General features: G+C 40.0%; 1 protein-coding gene across 1 annotated transcript; it reads right to left on the bottom strand.

Moving 5' to 3' along the window:
* Positions 1 to 16,447: 16,447 nt before the first annotated feature.
* On the bottom strand, positions 16,448 to 17,000 carry LOC121461851 (peptidyl-prolyl cis-trans isomerase A-like). The gene has a single exon (XM_041673185.1). The coding sequence runs from the start codon at positions 16,972 to 16,974 to the stop codon at positions 16,480 to 16,482; it is 495 nt and encodes a 164-aa protein (XP_041529119.1). The 5' UTR covers positions 16,975 to 17,000; the 3' UTR covers positions 16,448 to 16,479.

The following is a 17,000-nucleotide window of genomic DNA, read 5'->3' as shown; positions in this document are numbered from 1 at the left end:
CAGTCTAAATGAGTGTTGTCTGTGAGCAGAATGCTGCAGCTTGCTTGCTGGCAGGAACCTTGAAATGCCATAGAGTTGTGGCAATAAAAATGGCTACAGCCAGTACCTCCACAATGAGTCTGGAAAACTAAGGAATGGGCTTGATCCAGCCATCAAAGCCAGGGCTTGGCGGTGCAGAGACGCAAGCGGCAGGGACCAGCAAGCGCAGAGACGCAAGTGGCAGGGACCAGCACGCAACACTGAGAGCAGATCGCCCCACTACAATTAAATCAAAGAGGTAGGCCTTTGGTTGGCGAGGTCCCTGGCGAACGGGGAGCCTGGTCCTGTTCCTAAAAACCCTTCTGAGTGGTGAGAGGGATCTTGGCCTGAGGCAGGAGCCAGGACATAGAGCAAGGGCATTTTGTAAGAGGAGCCCCTGGCCAGCAGGGAAACCTGATCCGGTTTTAAAAGACCCATTAGATAGCATCTATAGGAGGAGATGGGCAGGCGCCAAGGCAAGAATTCACCAAACAATCTGAAAAACAACATGAAAACATCAGAACCCAATGATCTTACAACAGAAGGACTTGAACACCCTAACACAGAAGAAGTGGAAAAAATTGACGTTATGAAAGCAATAGAGTCCCTTAAACATCATGTAAAAATCGTCCTTATAGAAATGGATGAGAAGTATAACAAAAACTTTGAAGAAATGAGTAAATATGTACATGATACCCTGGGAAACCAAGAAAAAATGATCAAACAGGTAATGGAAACAGTTCAAGAATTGAAAACTGAAATGGAAGCAAGGAAGAAAACACAAACTGAGGACCAGCTGGATATGGAAAATCTAGGTCAACGAGCAGAGTCTACAGAAACAAGCATAATCAGTAGAATACAAGAGATAGAAGAAAGAATCTCAGATTCTGAAGACACCATAGAGTAAATGAATGCACAGATCAAAGAAAACTGCAAAGCCGACAAATTCTCATCACAAAACATTCAGGAAATATGGGACACATTAAAAAGACCAAACCTAAGAATAATAGGAATAGAAGAAGGAGAAGAGTCACAGCTCAAAGGCCCAGAAAATATTTTGAACAAAATTATGGAAGAAAACTTTCCCAACATACAGAAAGATATTCCTTTGAATATTCAAGAAGCATACAGAACACCAAACAGACTGGATCGAAGAAAAACATCCCCATGCCATATAATAATCAAAACACAAAATATACAAGTTAAAGAAAGAATACGAAGAGCTGCAAAGGAAAAAGGGCAAGTAACTTACAAAGGTAAACCGATCAGACTTACACTGACTTCCCTATGGAAATGATGAAAGCCAGAAGGTCCTGGATAGAGATACTGCAGAAACTAAGGGACCATGGCTGCAAACCCAAATTATTATACCCAGCCAAGCTATTGTTCACTATGAATGGAGAAAACAAGACATTCCAGAATAAGAACAAATTTAAACAATACGTAGCCACGAATCCAGCCCTACAGAAAGTAATAGAAGGAAAATCGCAACCCAAGGAACCCAACACTGCCAACACTGCCTACAATAATTCAGGCATCTAGTGACCCTTCACCAGCACAACTCAAAGAAGGGAGACACACAAACTCTACTACCAAAAACAATAAGAAGAACCAGAGTAAACAACCACTGGTCAGTAATATCACTTAATATTAATGGTCTCAATTCACCTATAAAAAGGCACAGGCTAAGAGATTGGATATGAAAACAGGATCCAACATTCTGCTATTTGCAAGAAACACATCTCATCCACAAAGACAGGCATCTACTCAGAGTAAAGGGTTGGGAAAAGGTCTTTCAAGCAAATGAGCCTAAGAAAAAAGCAGGTGTGGCCATACTAATTTCTAACAAAACTGACTTCAAACTAAAATCAATCAGAAGAGATCGAGATGGACACTTTATACTTATAACAGGAACAATTCATCAGGATGAAATCTCAATCCTGAATATCTACGCCCGTAATACAAAAGCACCCACGTATGTAAAAGAAATATTACTAAAACTCAAGGCAGACATCAAACCACACACACTAGTAGTAGGAGACTTCAACACACCTCCCTCACCAATGGACAGGTCAATCAGACAGAAACCCAATAGAGAATTAAGAGAATTATTGGAAATAATGGAGCAAATGGACTTAACAGACATCTATAGAACACTCCACCCAAATAGGAAAGAATATACCTTCTTCTCTGCAGCTCATGGAACCCTCTCGAAAATTGACCACACACTGGGTAACAAAGGAAACCTCCACAGATACAAAAAATATCAGTATCCACTTGTGTCTTATCAGATCACCACAGAATAAAGTTAGAAGGCAACAACAATGCTACCCCCAGAAAGCCTACAAACTCATGGAAAGTGAACAGTCAACTACCGTACCACACCTGGGTCAAGGAAGAAATTAAGAAAGAAATTAAAGTCTTCCTTGAATTTAATGAAAATAAAGAGAGAACATACTCAAACCTATGGGACACAATGAAAGCAGTGCTAAGAGGAAAGTTCAAAGAAAACGGAGAAAGCATGCATTGGGGACTTAACAGCACACCTTTAAGCCCTAGAAAAAAAGACGCAGATGCGCCTAGGAGGAGGAGAAGACTGGAAATAATCAAACTGAGGGCTGAAATCAACAAAAGAGAAACACAGAAAACAGTCCAAAGAATCAATGAAACAAAAAGTTGATTCTTGGAGAAGATCAACAAGATCGACAAACCCCTATCCAAACTAATTAAACGACAGAGAGAGAATACGCAAATAAATAAGATCAGGAATGGAAAGGGGGACATAACCACAGACACAGAGGAAATTCAGAGAATCATTAGATCTTACTACAAAAGCCTGTATGCCACAAAACTGGAAAATGCAAAAGAAATGGACATTTAATTTTAGATAAGTACCATATACCAAAGCTAAACCAAGATCAGGTGAATGATCTAAATAGACCTGTTAGTCGTGAAGAACTAGAAACTGTTATCAAAAATCTCCCTTCCAAAAAAAGCCCAGGATCAAATGGTTTCAGTGCAGAATTCTACCAGAACTTCCAAGAAGAGCTAATACCTATACTCCTTAATGTATTTCACAATATAGAAACAGAAGAGTCATTGCCAAATTCCTTTTATGAAGCTACAGTTACCCTGATACCAAAACCACACAAAGTCCCAACCAAGAAAGAGAATTACAGGCCTATCTCACTCATGAACATCGATGTGAAAATTCTCAATAAAATACTGGCAAACCGAATCCAAGAACACATTAAAAAAGATTATCCATTATGATCAAGTAGGCTTCATCCCAGAGATGCAGGGCTGGTTCACCATACGCAAATCTATCAATGTAATCCACCATATAAAAAAAACTAAAAGAAAAAAACCATATGATCATTTCATTAGATGCTGAAAAAGCATTTGACAAAATTCAACACCCCTTTATGATTAAGGTCTTGGAGAGATTAGGGATACAAGGGTCATACCTAAATATAATGAAAGTTATTTACAGAAAGCAGACAGCTAATATTAAATTAAACGGAGAAAAACTCAAAGCCATCTCACTAAACTCAGGAACACAACAAGGATGTCCATTCTCTCCATACCTCTTATATATAGTGCTTGAAGTTCTAGCAATAGCAATAAGAAAACATAAAGGGATCAAGGGGATTCGTATTGGAAAGGAAGAAGTTAAGCTTTAGTTATTTGCAGATGATATGATAGTATACATAGGCGACCCCAAAAAACTCTACCAAAGAACTCCTACAGCTGATAAACACCTTTAGTAATTGGCAGGATACAAGATCAACTCCAAAAAATCAGTTGCCTTCCTATACACTAAGGATAAGGAAGCAGAGAGGGAAATCAGAGAAGCTTCACCTTTCACGATAATCACAAATAGCATAAAACATCTTGGGGTAACTCTGTCCAAGGAAGTGAAATATCTATTTGACAGGAACTTTAAGTCTTTGAAGAAAGAAATTGAAGAGGACACCAGAAAATGGAAGAATCTCCCTTGCTCTTGGATTGGGTGGATCAACATAGTAAAAATGGCAATTCTACCAAAAGCAATCTATAGATTCAATGCAATCCCCATCAAAATCCCACCAAAATTCTTCACAGATCTTGAGAGGACAATAATCAACTTTATATGGAAAAATAAAAAAACCCAGGATAGCCAAAACAATCATATACAATAAAGAATCGTCTGGAGGCATTACCATCCCTGACTTCAAACTCTATTACAGAGCTACAGTATTGAAAACAGCTTGGTATTGGCATAAAAACAGAGAAGTTGCCCAATGGAATCGAATAGAAGACCCTGACTTTAACCCACAAACCTATGAACACCTGGCTAAAAGTATACAATGGAAATAAAAGAGCATCTTCAACAAATTGTGCTGGCAAAACTGGATGTCAATCTGTAGAAGAATGAAAATAGATCCATATCTATCACCATGCACAAAACTCATGTCCAAATGGATTAAAGACCTCAATATCAGTCTGAACACACTGAACCTGATAGAAGAGAAAATGGGAAGTACTCTACAACACATGGGCACAGGAGACCACTTCCTACGTATAACCCCAGCAGCACAGACATTAAAGGCCCCATTGAATAAATGGGACCTCCTGAGACTGAGAAGCTTCTGTAAAGCAAAGGACACTGTCACTAAGACAAAAGGGCAACCCACTGACTGGGAGAAGATCTTCACCAACCCCGCAACTGACAAAGGTCTGATCTCCAAAATATATAAAGATCTCAAGAAACTAGACCGTAAAAGGCTAACCAACCCAATTATAAAATGGGGCATTGATCTGAACAGACAATTCTTAACAGAAGAACTTCAAATGGCTAAAAGACACATAAGGTCATGCTCAACTTCCTTAGCAATCAGGGAAATGCAAATCAAGACAACTTCAAGATACCATCTTACACCTGTCAGAATGGCTAAAATAAAAAACACCAATGATAGCCTTTGCTGGAGAGGTCCTGGAGGAAGGGGTACCCTCATCCATTGCTGGTGGGAATGCAAACTTGTGCAACCACTTTGGAAATCAGTGTGGCGGTTTCTCAGAAAATTCGGGATCAACCTACCCCTGGACCCAGCAATACCACACTTGGGAATATACCCAAAGAGAGGCCGTATCATACAACAAAAGTATATGCTCAACTCTGTTCATAGCAGCATTTTTTGTAATAGCCAGAACCTGGAAACAACCTAGATGCCCTTCAATGGAAGAATGGATGAAGAAAGTATGGAATATATATATATATATAACAGTACTACTCAGCAGTAAAAAACAATGACTTCTCGAATTTTGCATACAAATGGATGGAAATAGAAAACACTATCCTGAGTGAGGTAAGCCAGACCCCAAAAGAGGAACATGGGATGTGCTCACTCATATTTGGTTTCTAGCCATATATAAAGGACATTGAGCCTAGAATTCGTGATCCTAGAGAAGCTAAATAAGAAGGTGAACCCAAAGAAAAACATGTAGGCATCTTCCTGAATATTAACCTTCATCAGGCAATGAAAGCAGACAGAGACAGATACCCACATTGGAGCACCAGACAGAAATCTCAAGGTCCAAACAGGAGCAGAAGGAGAGAGAGCATAAGCAAGGAACTCAGGACCGTGAGGGGTACACCCACACACTGAGACAATGGGGATGTTCTATTGGGAACTCACAAGTCCAGCTGGCCTGGGTCTGAAAAAGCATGGGATAAAACCAGACTCACTGAACATGGCGGATAATGAGGACTACTGTGAACTCAATAACAATGGCACTGGGTTTTTGATCCTACAGCATGTACTGGCTTTGTGGGAGCCTAGACAGTTTGAATGCTCACCTTACTAGACCTGGATGCAGGTGGGTGGTCCTTGGACTTCCCACAGGGCAGGGAACCCTGATTGCTCTTCGGGCTGACAAGAGAGGGAGACTTGATTGTGGGAGGGGGAGGGAAATGGGAGGCGGTGGTGGGGAGGAGGCAGAAATCTTTAATAAATAAATAAATAAAGCCACGGCTTCATCCCTCCTCGTAAAGACTCTTGTAGTCAGAAAAAAAAATAGATATACAGTAAAGAGAGATTCAAAGACAAAAAAACCCTTTAAATGATTTACAGTATGTTAAAAATATATGCAGGATAAAAGTTACAGTTCTTAAAGTAAAAAACAAAAAGAAAGAAAGAAAAAGAGTAGTTGGGCGTGGTAGTACACACCTTTAATCCCAATGCCTGGGACGCAGAGACTGAGCGATCTCTGTGAGTTCAAGGACAGCCTGGTCTACAGAGTTATTCCAGGACAAAGATATACAGAAATCCTGTCTCAAAACATAAAAGTAAAAATAAATGAAATAGAGGATAAAATAAAGCCGCACAAAGATGGAAATACACAGAGAATCTTGATACTTTATGCTATTATGCTCTATTTGAATTGATTGAATGCTGAGGATGGAGCTCAAAGATATTTGTTTATAAATGCTGCTGAACTAATCCAAGATAGATATTTTGAAAATACCTTGACTTCAAAATTTGGATCTAAGGTTTTGATGCTTTGGAAAAATTCTTCTTTTGTTTTCACAGATGATGAAACCCTGTGGTTTGCTTCTATCCCAATATGGTATGATCAACCACACCCTCCTGAAAGGTTGATGTGAACACCTTCAAAAAATTACTTCACTCAACTGCTGACTGAGATGAATCTAGCACACAGGTTATACCATGAAAAACCTGAATAACAGCTCGCCCATTCAGCACAAAGCAGTTTGGAGAGAAATACCTGTGCCCATATTCTCAAATATTGTTTATAAATGTTTTTTTTACATTTAAAGGGGGATAGGATATAGATATAAATAATTTGCATTGATATGGATTTTGCTTTAGTGATTTAAATTTAAAGTCAGTTTTGTTATATGTATATGTATTTCTGCTCTTGGTTAAGGTATTGTGATTGCTTAGTTCATTTAAAAATGTAATGTATAATTAGGAAGTATAGGTTATTAATGGATAATCATCAATAATCAAGATTGTAGTCATGTTAGTTAGATTTTTCAAGATATGTAGAGTTTCAGTTAGATAGGCATTCTTCATATCTTTCGAAGACTATAGAATATGACATTTAATGTTTTAATAACTTAGGGCTTTTCACGACAATGAGACACTTCTGCTCCTGGCAGCACCAATCTACTTCAAGAGGGTGATGGGCATTGAAGAGGCTTCTCATGGAGATTGATAGCCATTTGGGCAAGAAACTGCTCTTGCCTGGACTGTTGCATAAACTGGACACAAAGAACCTGCAGAAAGAGGACTGCTGAACTTGCCTAAAGGTAAGATGGTCTTTCGGGGTTCCTGATTCATGAAAGAGTCTGTGAGACATTCTGCAGGACACAGCAGAAAGTGACTGAACTGTCTTTGAATTTTCCTGCTTCATGGAAATGTCTGTTGGATACTATGGGCCTGAAGGCTGAAGATGCATGCCCCAATGGTACAAAAGAACTTTGGGTAACTGTCCAGGCAGTGAGATGTCTCTGTCATTTCTAGAGTTTTGGAAGTTGCTTACTTATTGTTTATTTAGGTAATATTATATTCTTCTGGAGTCTTTGATGGAGTTGAAGAATGTTTAGTTATAGTTATAGTTTTCCTTAGTTATGATAAAAGATATATTTTAACTGTAATTCTCGCTTGATTACTTTTTGTTATATGTCATTTTACTATGTTAAAATGAAAGCCTTTTTTGTTTAAACAGAAAACGGGGAAATGATGTAGGTGGGTCTTCTGTCTATTTGTTACTTTCATTGGTTAATAAAGAAACTGCCTTGGCTTTTTGATAGGGCAGGATTTAGATAGGTGGAGTAGACAGAACAGAATGCTGGGAGAAAGAAAGCATAGTTGGTCAGATGCATGGAGCCAGCCACCAGGTCAGACATGCTGAATCTTTCACAGTAAGCCATCACATTGTGGTGCTACACAGATTTTTAGAAATGGGTTAATCAAGATGTGAGAATTAGCCGAGAATAGGCTAGATATAATGGACCAGGCAGTGTTTAAAAGAATACAGTTTGTGTGTTGTTATTTTGGGTGTAAAGCTAGTCGTGTGGGAGCCAGATGGGATGAAAAGCAGGCCTGCCTGCCTCTTCACTACAACTAATACTTTGTGAGATTTAAAAATTACTTCAAATTTGGACCTGTTATATGGCTCAGTGAGCCTGATGGCCCGATCTCAAAATTTGTTCTCTGATCTCTTACACCTCTCTCTCTCTCTCTCTCTCTCTCTCTCTCTCTCTCTCTATCTATCTATCTATCTATCTCTGTCTCTCTTACACACACACCCACAAACAAATGCAAATAAGATTTAGAAATTTTAATAAAATTCAAGTTCTCTGTCTGTAACAGGACCATGTTCACACAGTCACACCTATATATTCTATGTCTGCATACAGTAAATGCAAATAAAAAATTAAAAAAATTGATTTCCTAAGATGCAAAAGAAGAGTGAGACTTTCTTCATTTTCATTTTTAAGCACCTGTCAGTGCTGGTTCTCTGCACATTCTTTGGAGAATTATAAAATCCTTTTCATTTAAAATCTCTGGTCACTTTTGCCCCTGGGAATGTTTTTACAAAAACTTGGGAGTTGTTGCTTTGAAATGCAATTGTCAAAGGCAGCTGTATTCTTATCTCACAAATCCCCTAGGAGGGAAGCCTGATTTTGATTCACATTCACACCAGAGATGAGAAAATAGTATAATCCTTTGGATTAAAGGCAATGTACATAGTCACCCCAATTACCAAGAAGATATGGGGTGAGCCGTGTGATGTCAAACAGTGTTTTCAAATCTTTTTACTTGAGGACTATTTTCATTTATCTTAGAAAATGTATGGCTGGTGTTTGGCTGATAACATTGAAATGTTTCAACCTTCTAAATCTGTTGAACATTATTTTGTTCTGGGTAGTGGTGGTGCACACCTTTAATCCCAGCACTTGAGAGGCAGAGGCAGGTGGATCTCTATGAGTTTGAAGCCAGCCTGGTCTACATGAGCTAGTTCCAGGATAGGTTCCAAAGCCACAGAGAAACCCTGTCTTGAAAAACCAAAAAAAGAAAAAGCATTATTTTGTTATAGTCTGAAGTTGTTTGTTTGTTTCCTGGCCACTCAGACCCAAAATAAGAATACAGAATCTGTATTAATTAAAACACTGCTTAGCAAATCACTAAAATGTATTGCTAGCTAGCTCTTATATCTTAAATTAACCCATTTTTATTAATCTGTGTACTGCTATGTGGTTGTGGCCTACAGGTAATTTTCCATCAGGTGTCTGGCATCTGTCTTCTGCAGTTTTTCTCCCTGACTCATCCTATTCTCTCCATATATCTTTCCAGCCTAGCTATATATTTTTATATTTTCAGCATACAGAGGGTGATCCCACATCATTTTGTCTTAGTAGGTATTCATAACAAATAATGTTCTTTTCCCCCTTATTTTTGGCAATGTTTTCTGGATGGGTAGTGTTATAGGGAAATTGGTGTCCCTTCTTGGAGTTCATAGTTTCATTAGTAAAAGAATTTGAGAATGGGACTTAGAAGAAAGCTTGAAGGCTTTAGCTTAAAAGGAAGACTGTAGGGCAATACAAACATCAACATCTCCCCTGGAGAGAAAGGTAGAAGAGAAATAGAAAGCCAGGCTATTTTACCTAATCAATGGAAGCCAACCCCATGGACAGAGGGGAGGGAACCTCAGACAAAGATTTAGGAAGCCTAAATTGTTAGAGAGTGCTTGCCCTGGATTAGGTAAGTAGGGAAGAAGAAGAAAAGAAGTAGGAGGAGAAGAAAAAGATGAAGGAAGAAGAAAGAAGAAGGAGAAGGAGGGAAGGGAAGGAGGAAGAGGAAAGAAGGAGAAGGAAAAAAGAAGAAAAATAGTTACAGACAGACCTCACAGGGCCTCATTCTTGTTCTGTCTGTAATGACTGCTCAGAAGGTATAGTTTCTGGGAAGTAAAAAGTACATTATCTTACCAAAGGGCTAACTATACCCCCCCCCATCTCATTAGCAAGGCTCTGGGTGAATCTACCTTCTTATGGGTGATCTCTTATGTGATTGGCTCGCCCAGATAGATTAGTGCTTATGTCTGGGGCAGTTGGAATCTTAGGTCTCCATCAATCTCATGGTACACAGTAATACATCAAGAAAAAACACACATACCTGTATATTTTATTTATTTATTTATTTATTTTTAAGAATCCTGCCATTCCCAGTGTGTTCTCTGTCTCTGTTTGCAGTTTTACATGTGGGCTCTCAGGTGCTGCTCCAGGTGTCTGCTGCCTGCCACCTCCACTCTGCCATCATGGACTGTATTGCTTAGGAACCATAGCCCAATAAGCCCTTCCTTTTTTTTTAATTTTTTTAATTTATTTATATATTAAAGATTTCTGTCTCTTCCATGCCACCGCCTCCCATTTCCCTCCCCCTCTCCCAATTAAGTCCCCCCCCCCCTCAGCCCGAAAAGCAATCAGGGTTCCCTGTCCTGTGGGAAGTCCAAGGAACCCCCACCTCCATCCAGGTCTAGTAAGTTGAGCATCCAAACTGCCTAGGCTCCCACAAAGCCAGTGCGTGCAGTAGGATCAGAAAACCCACTGCCATTGTTCTTGAGTTCTCAGTATTCCTCATTGTCCGCTATGTTCAGAGAGTCTGGTTTTATCCCAGGCTTTTCCAGACCCAGGCCAGCTGGTCTTGGTGAGTTCCCAGTAGAACATCCCCATTGTCTAAGAGTGTGGGTGCACCCCTCACGGTCCTGAGTTCCTTGCTCGTGCTCTCTCTCCTTCTGCTCCTGATTTGGACCTTGAGATTTCAGTCCTGTGCTCCAATGTGGGTCTCTGTCTCTGTCTCCTTTCATCGCTTGCTGAAGGTTAATATTCAGGAGGATGCCTATATGTTTTTCTTTGGTTTCTCCTTATTTAGCTTCTCTAGGATCCCTAATTATAGGCTCAATGTCCTTGGTTTATGGCTAGAAACCAAATATGAGTGAGTACATCCCATGTTCCTCTTTTTGGGTCTGGCTTACCTCACTCAGGATAGTGTTTTCTATTTCCATCCATTTGCATGCAAAATTCAAGAAGTCCTTGTTTCTTACTGCTGAGTAGTACTCTAATATGTATATATTCCATACTTTCTTCATCCATTCTTCCATTGAAGGGCATCTAGGTTGTTTCCAGGTTCTGGCTATCACAAACAATGCTGCTATGAACATCGTAGAGCATATACTTTTGTTGTATGATAAGGCCTCTCTTGGGTATATTCCCAAGAGTGAAATTGCTGGGTCCAGGGGTAAGTTGATCCCGAATTTCCTGAGAAACTGCCATACTGCTTTCCAAAGTGGTTGCACCAGTTTGCATTCCCACCAGCAATGGATGAGGGTACCCCTTCCTCCACAACCTCTCCAGCAAAGGCTATCATTGGTGTTTTTGATTTTAGCCATTCTGACAGGTGTAAGATGGTATCTTAAAGTTGTCTTGATTTGCATTTCCCTGATTTCTAAGGAAGTTGAGCATGACCTTAAGTGTCTTTTGGCCATTAGAGTTCTTCTGTTGAGAATTGTCTGTTCAGCTCAATGCCCCATTTTATAATTGGGTTGGTTAGCCTTTTACGGTCTAGTTTCTTGAGATCTTTATATATTTTGGAGATCAGACCTTTGTCAGTTGCGGGGTTGGTGAAGATCTTCTCCCAGTTAGTGGGTTGCCTTTGTGTCTTAGCGACAATGTCCTTTGCTTTACAGAAGCTTCTCAGTCTCAGGAGGTCCCATTTATTCCATGAGGTCCTTAATGTCTGTGCTGCTGGGGTTGCACGTAGGAAGTGGTCTCCTGTGCCCATGTGTTGTAGAGTACTTCCCATTTTCTCTTCTATCAGGTTCAGTGTGTTCAGACTGATATTGAGGTCTTTTTTTTTCCTTTAATCACTGCTTGGCCCATTAGCTCTAGCCCTTACTGGCTAATTCTGATATCCCGATCAACCCATCTCTAATAATCTGTGAGAACCGGTCTTACCGGGAAGATTCTAGCCTAGTCCATCCTGGGTCGGAGCTTCATGGCGTGTGTCTGCCCGGGAGCGGGGCATGGTGTCTCTCTCAGGCATCTGCTCCCGAGAGGAGAGCTGTGGAGTCTGACCTCACTTACTCTTCCTCCCAGTATTTTGTTCTGTTTACTCCACCCACAGGGCCAAGCAGTTTCTTTATTGCTTAACCAATGAAATCAACAGATTGATATATGACACTCCCACATCACTTCCCCTTTTTCTGTTTAAACAAAAAAAAAGAAGGCTTTAATTTTAACATAGCAAAATTACATATAACAAAACAGTTATCAAGTAAAAATTACAATAATCTTTATCATAACTAAGGAAAACTATAACTATAACTAACTTTTCTTAACTCCATCAAAGACTCCAGAAAGATATAATATTTTTTTTGATGGTTCAAGCAGTGATTTAATTAATATAGTTTCTGTGTGATTATTTCAGGGCTGAGCATCTGGGAACCAACAAGCGGCCCTCTTTAATACATAAAGGCTCTTTGTTTTTACATACAGGACTTGGTCTCCTAGGTAGGCTGCGGGGGAACTCCATGATCTGGGCGTAACACTTATTCTTTTTTTTTTAATTTATTCATTTATTAAGGATTTCTGCCTCGTCCCCACAACCGCTTCCCATTTCCCTCCCCCTCCCCCGATCAAGTCCCCCCCCTCATCTGCTCGAAGAGCAATCAGGGTTTTCTGACCTGTGGGAAGCCCAAGGACTGCCCACCTCTATCCAGGTCTCGTAAGGTGAGCATTCAAACTGCCTAGGCTCCCACAAAGCAAGTACGTGCAGTAGGATCAAAAACCCACTGCAATTGTTCTTGAATTCTCAGTATTCCTCATTGTCCACTATGTTCAGCTAGTCCGGATTTATCCCATGCTTTTTCAGACCTAGGCCAGCTGGCCTTGGTGAGATCCCAATAGAACATCCCCATTGTCTTAGTGTGTGGGTGCACCCCTCGTGGTCCTGAGTTCCTTGCTCGTGCTCCGTCTCCTTCTGCTCCTGATTTGGACCTTGAGATTTCTGTCCGGTGCTCCCGTGTGGGTCTCTGTCTCTGTCTCCTTTCATCGCCTGAAGAAGGTTAATATTCCTGAGGATGCCTATGTGTTTGTCTTTGGATTCACCTTATTTAGCTTCTCTAGGAACATGAATTATAGGCTCAATGTCCTTTATTTATGGCTAGAAACCAAATATGAGTGAGTACATCCCATGTTCCTCTTTTTGGGTCTGGCTTACCTCACTCAGGATAGTGTTTTCTATTACCATCCATTTGTATGCAAAATTCAAGAAGTCCTTGTTTTTTACTGCTGAGTAATACTCTAATATGTATATATTCCATACTTTCTTCATCCATTCTTCCGTTGAAGGGCATCTAGGTTGTTTCCAGGTTCTGGCTATCACAAACAATGCTGCTATGAACATCGTAGAGCATATACTTTTGTTGTATGATAAGGCCTCTCTTGGGTATATTCCCAAGAGTGATATTGCTGGGTCCAGGGGTAAGTTGATCCCGAATTTCCTGAGAAACTGCCATACTGCTTTCCAAAGTGGTTGCACCAGTTTGCATTCCCACCAGCAATGGATGAGGGTACCCCTTCCTCCACAACCTCTCCAGCAAAGGCTATCATTGGTGTGTTTGATTTTAGCCATTCTGACAAGTGTAAGATGGTATCTTAAAGTTGTCTTGATTTGCATTTCCCTGATTGCTAAGGAAGTTGAGCACGACCTTAAGTGTCTTTTGGCCATTAGAGTTCTTCTGTTGAGAATTGTCTGTTCAGCTCAATGCCCCATTTTATAATTGGGTTGGTTAGCCTTTTACGGTCTAGTTTCTTGAGATCTTTATATATTTTGGAGATCAGACCTTTGTCAGTTGCGGGGTTGGTGAAGATCTTCTCCCAGTTAGTGGGTTGCCTTTGTGTCTTAGCGACAATGTCCTTTGCTTTACAGAAGCTTCTCAGTCTCAGGAGGTCCCATTTATTCCATGAGGTCCTTAATGTCTGTGCTGCTGGGGTTGCACGTAGGAAGTGGTCTCCTGTGCCCATGTGTTGTAGAGTACTTCCCATTTTCTCTTCTATCAGGTTCAGTGTGTTCAGACTGATATTGAGGTCTTTAATCCATTTGGACTTGAGTTTTGTGCATGGTGATAGATATGGATCTATTTTCATTCTTCTACAGGTTGACATCCAGTTTTGCCAGCACAATTTGTTAAAGATGCTCTCTTTTTTCCATTGTATACTTTTAGCTCCTTTATCGAAAATCAGGTGTTCATAGGTTTGTGGGTTAAAGTCAGGGTCTTCTATTCTATTCTATTGGTCGACTTCTCTGTTTTTTTGCCAATACCAAGCTGTTTTCAATACTGTAGCTCTGTAATAGAGTTTGAAGTCAGGGATGGTAATGCCTCCAGACGCTCCTTTGTTGTATAAGATTGTTTTGGCTATCCTGTGTTTTTTGTTTTTCCATATAGAGTTGATTATTTTCTTCTCAAGATCTGTGAAGAATTTTGATGGGATTTTGATGGGGATTGCATTAAATCTATAGATTGCTTTTGGTAGAATTGCCATTTTTACTATGTTGATCCTCCCAATCCAGGAGCAAGGAAGATCTTTCCATTTTCAGGTGTCCTCTTCAATTTCTTTCTTCAAAGACTTAAAGTTCTTGTCAAATAGATCTTTCACATCCTTGGTCAGAGTTACCCCAAGATATTTTATGCTCTTTGTGGCTGTCGTGAAAGGTGATGCTTCTCTAATTTCCCTCTCTGTTTCCTTATCCTTAGTGTATAGGAAGGCAACTGATTTTTTGGAGTTGATCTTGTATCCTGCCAATTACTAAAGGTGTTTATCAGCTGTAGGAGTTCTTTGGTAGAGTTTTTGGGGTCGCTTATGTATACTATCATTTCTTCTGCAAGTAACGAAAGCTTAACTCCTTCTTTTCCAATACAAATCCCCTTGATCCCTTTATGTTGTCTTATTGCTATTGCTAGAACTTCAAGCACTATATATAAGAGGTATGGAGAGAGTGGACATCCTTGTCATGTTCCTGATTTTAGTGGGATGGCTTTGACTTTTTCTCCGTTTAATTTAATGTTAGCTGACGGCTTGCTGTAAATAGCTTTTATTATATTTAGGTATGACCCTTGTATCCTTAATCTCTCCAAGACTTTTATCATAAAGGGGTGTTGAATTTTGTCAAATGCTTTTTCAGCATCTAATGAAATGATCATATGGTTTTTTTCTTTTAGTTATTTTTATATGGTGGATTACATTGATAGATTTGCGTATGGTGAACCAGCCCTGCATCTCTGGGATGAAGCCTACTTGATCATAATGGATATTTTTTTTAATGTGTTCTTGGATTCGGTTTGCCAGTATTTTATTGAGAATTTTTGCATCGATATTCATGAGTGAGATAGGCCTGTAATTTTCTTTCTTGGTTGGGTCTTTGTGTGGTTTTGGTATCAGGGTAACTGTAGCTTCATAAAAGGAATTTGGCAATGACTCTTCTGTTTCTATATTGTGAAATACATTAAGGAGTATAGGTATTAGCTCTTCTTGGAAGTTCTAGTAGAATTCTGCATTGAAACCATCTGGTCCTGGGCTTTTTTTGGAAGGTAGATTTTTGATAATGGTTTCTAGTTCTTCACGACAAACAGGTCTATTTAGATCTTTCACCTGGTTTTGGTTTAGCTTTGGTATGTGGCACTTATCTAAAAACATGTCCATTTCTTTTGCATTTTCTAGTTTTGTGGCATACAGGCTTTTGTAGTAAGATCTAATGATTCTCTGAATTTCCTCTGTGTCTGTGGTTATGTCCCCCTTTTCATTTCTGATCTTATTTATTTGCGTGATCTCTCTCTGTCGTTTAATTAGTTTGGATAGGGGTTTGTCGATCTTGTTGATTTTCTCCAAGAACCAACTTTTTGTTTCATTGATTCTTTGGACTGTTTTCTGCGTTTCTATTTTGTTGATTTCCTCCCTCAGTTTGATTATTTCCAGTTTTCTACTCCTCCTGGGCGTGTCTGCTTCTTTTTTTCTAACGTTTTCAGGTGTGCTGTTAAGTCTCCGATGTATGCTTTCTCTGTTTTCTTTAAGTGGGCACTTAGTGCTATGAACTTTCCTCTTAGCACTGATTTCATAGTGTCCCATAGGTTTGAGTATGTTGTCCCTTTATCTTCATTAAATTCAAGGAAGACTTTAATTTCTTCCTTTTTTTTTTCTTACTTAGTTTTTATTCATAATCATAAACTTAACTCTGCAATCCAGCTAGACTTGAAGGGGAATGAGGAAAATATGGAACCCAAAGAACTTCAGTGAGAGCAGAGATTACAGGGTACTGCGAGCAGATGGGGCTGGGGTGCTCTCCTGAGCTACAGAAGGAATGATCTGGTGGGTAAGAAGCCCGCAAGTCAAAAGAATTAGAGTTGTCCACAGTCGGAAATGGTGATCTTCTTTCTGGTCTTGCCATTCCTGGACCCAAAACGCTCCATGGCTTCCACAATGTTCATGCCTTCTTTCACCTTCCCAAAGACCACATGTTTGCCATCCAGCCACTCAGTCTTGGTGGTGCAGATAAAAAACTGGGAACCGTTTGTGTTTGGTCCAGCATTTGCCATGGACAAGATGCCAGGACCTGTATGCTTCAGGATGAAGTTCTCATCCTCAAATTTTTCTCTGTAGATGGATCTGCCGCCAGTGCCATTATGGTGTGTGAAGTCACCACCCTGGCACATGAATCCTGGAATAATCCTGTGAAAGGAAGAACCCTTATATCCAAATCCTTTCTCTCCAGTGCTCAGAGCACGAAAGTTTTCTGCTGTCTTTGGAACTTTGTCTGCAAACAGCTCGAAGGAGACGCGGCCCAAGGGCTCGCCATCGGCCGCGATGTTGAAGAACACGGTGGGGTTGACCATGGCTGCAGCAAGCGGTGAAAGGGGAC

The sequence above is a fragment of the Microtus oregoni genome, unplaced genomic scaffold (genome assembly GCF_018167655.1).
Source record: "Microtus oregoni isolate MIOR12 unplaced genomic scaffold, Mior012 000023F_ref0000262, whole genome shotgun sequence".
NCBI classification, from domain to species: domain Eukaryota; kingdom Metazoa; phylum Chordata; class Mammalia; order Rodentia; family Cricetidae; genus Microtus; species Microtus oregoni.
Note: the sequence above shows the minus strand (reverse complement) of the source record. Positions and strands in the feature narration are given on the sequence as shown.

What these genes read in the sequence shown, in the direction of transcription:
- LOC121461851 (XM_041673185.1), bottom strand. Translation starts at nt 16,974, where the DNA reads ATGGTCAACCCCACCGTGTTCTTCAACATCGCGGCCGATGGCGAGCCC.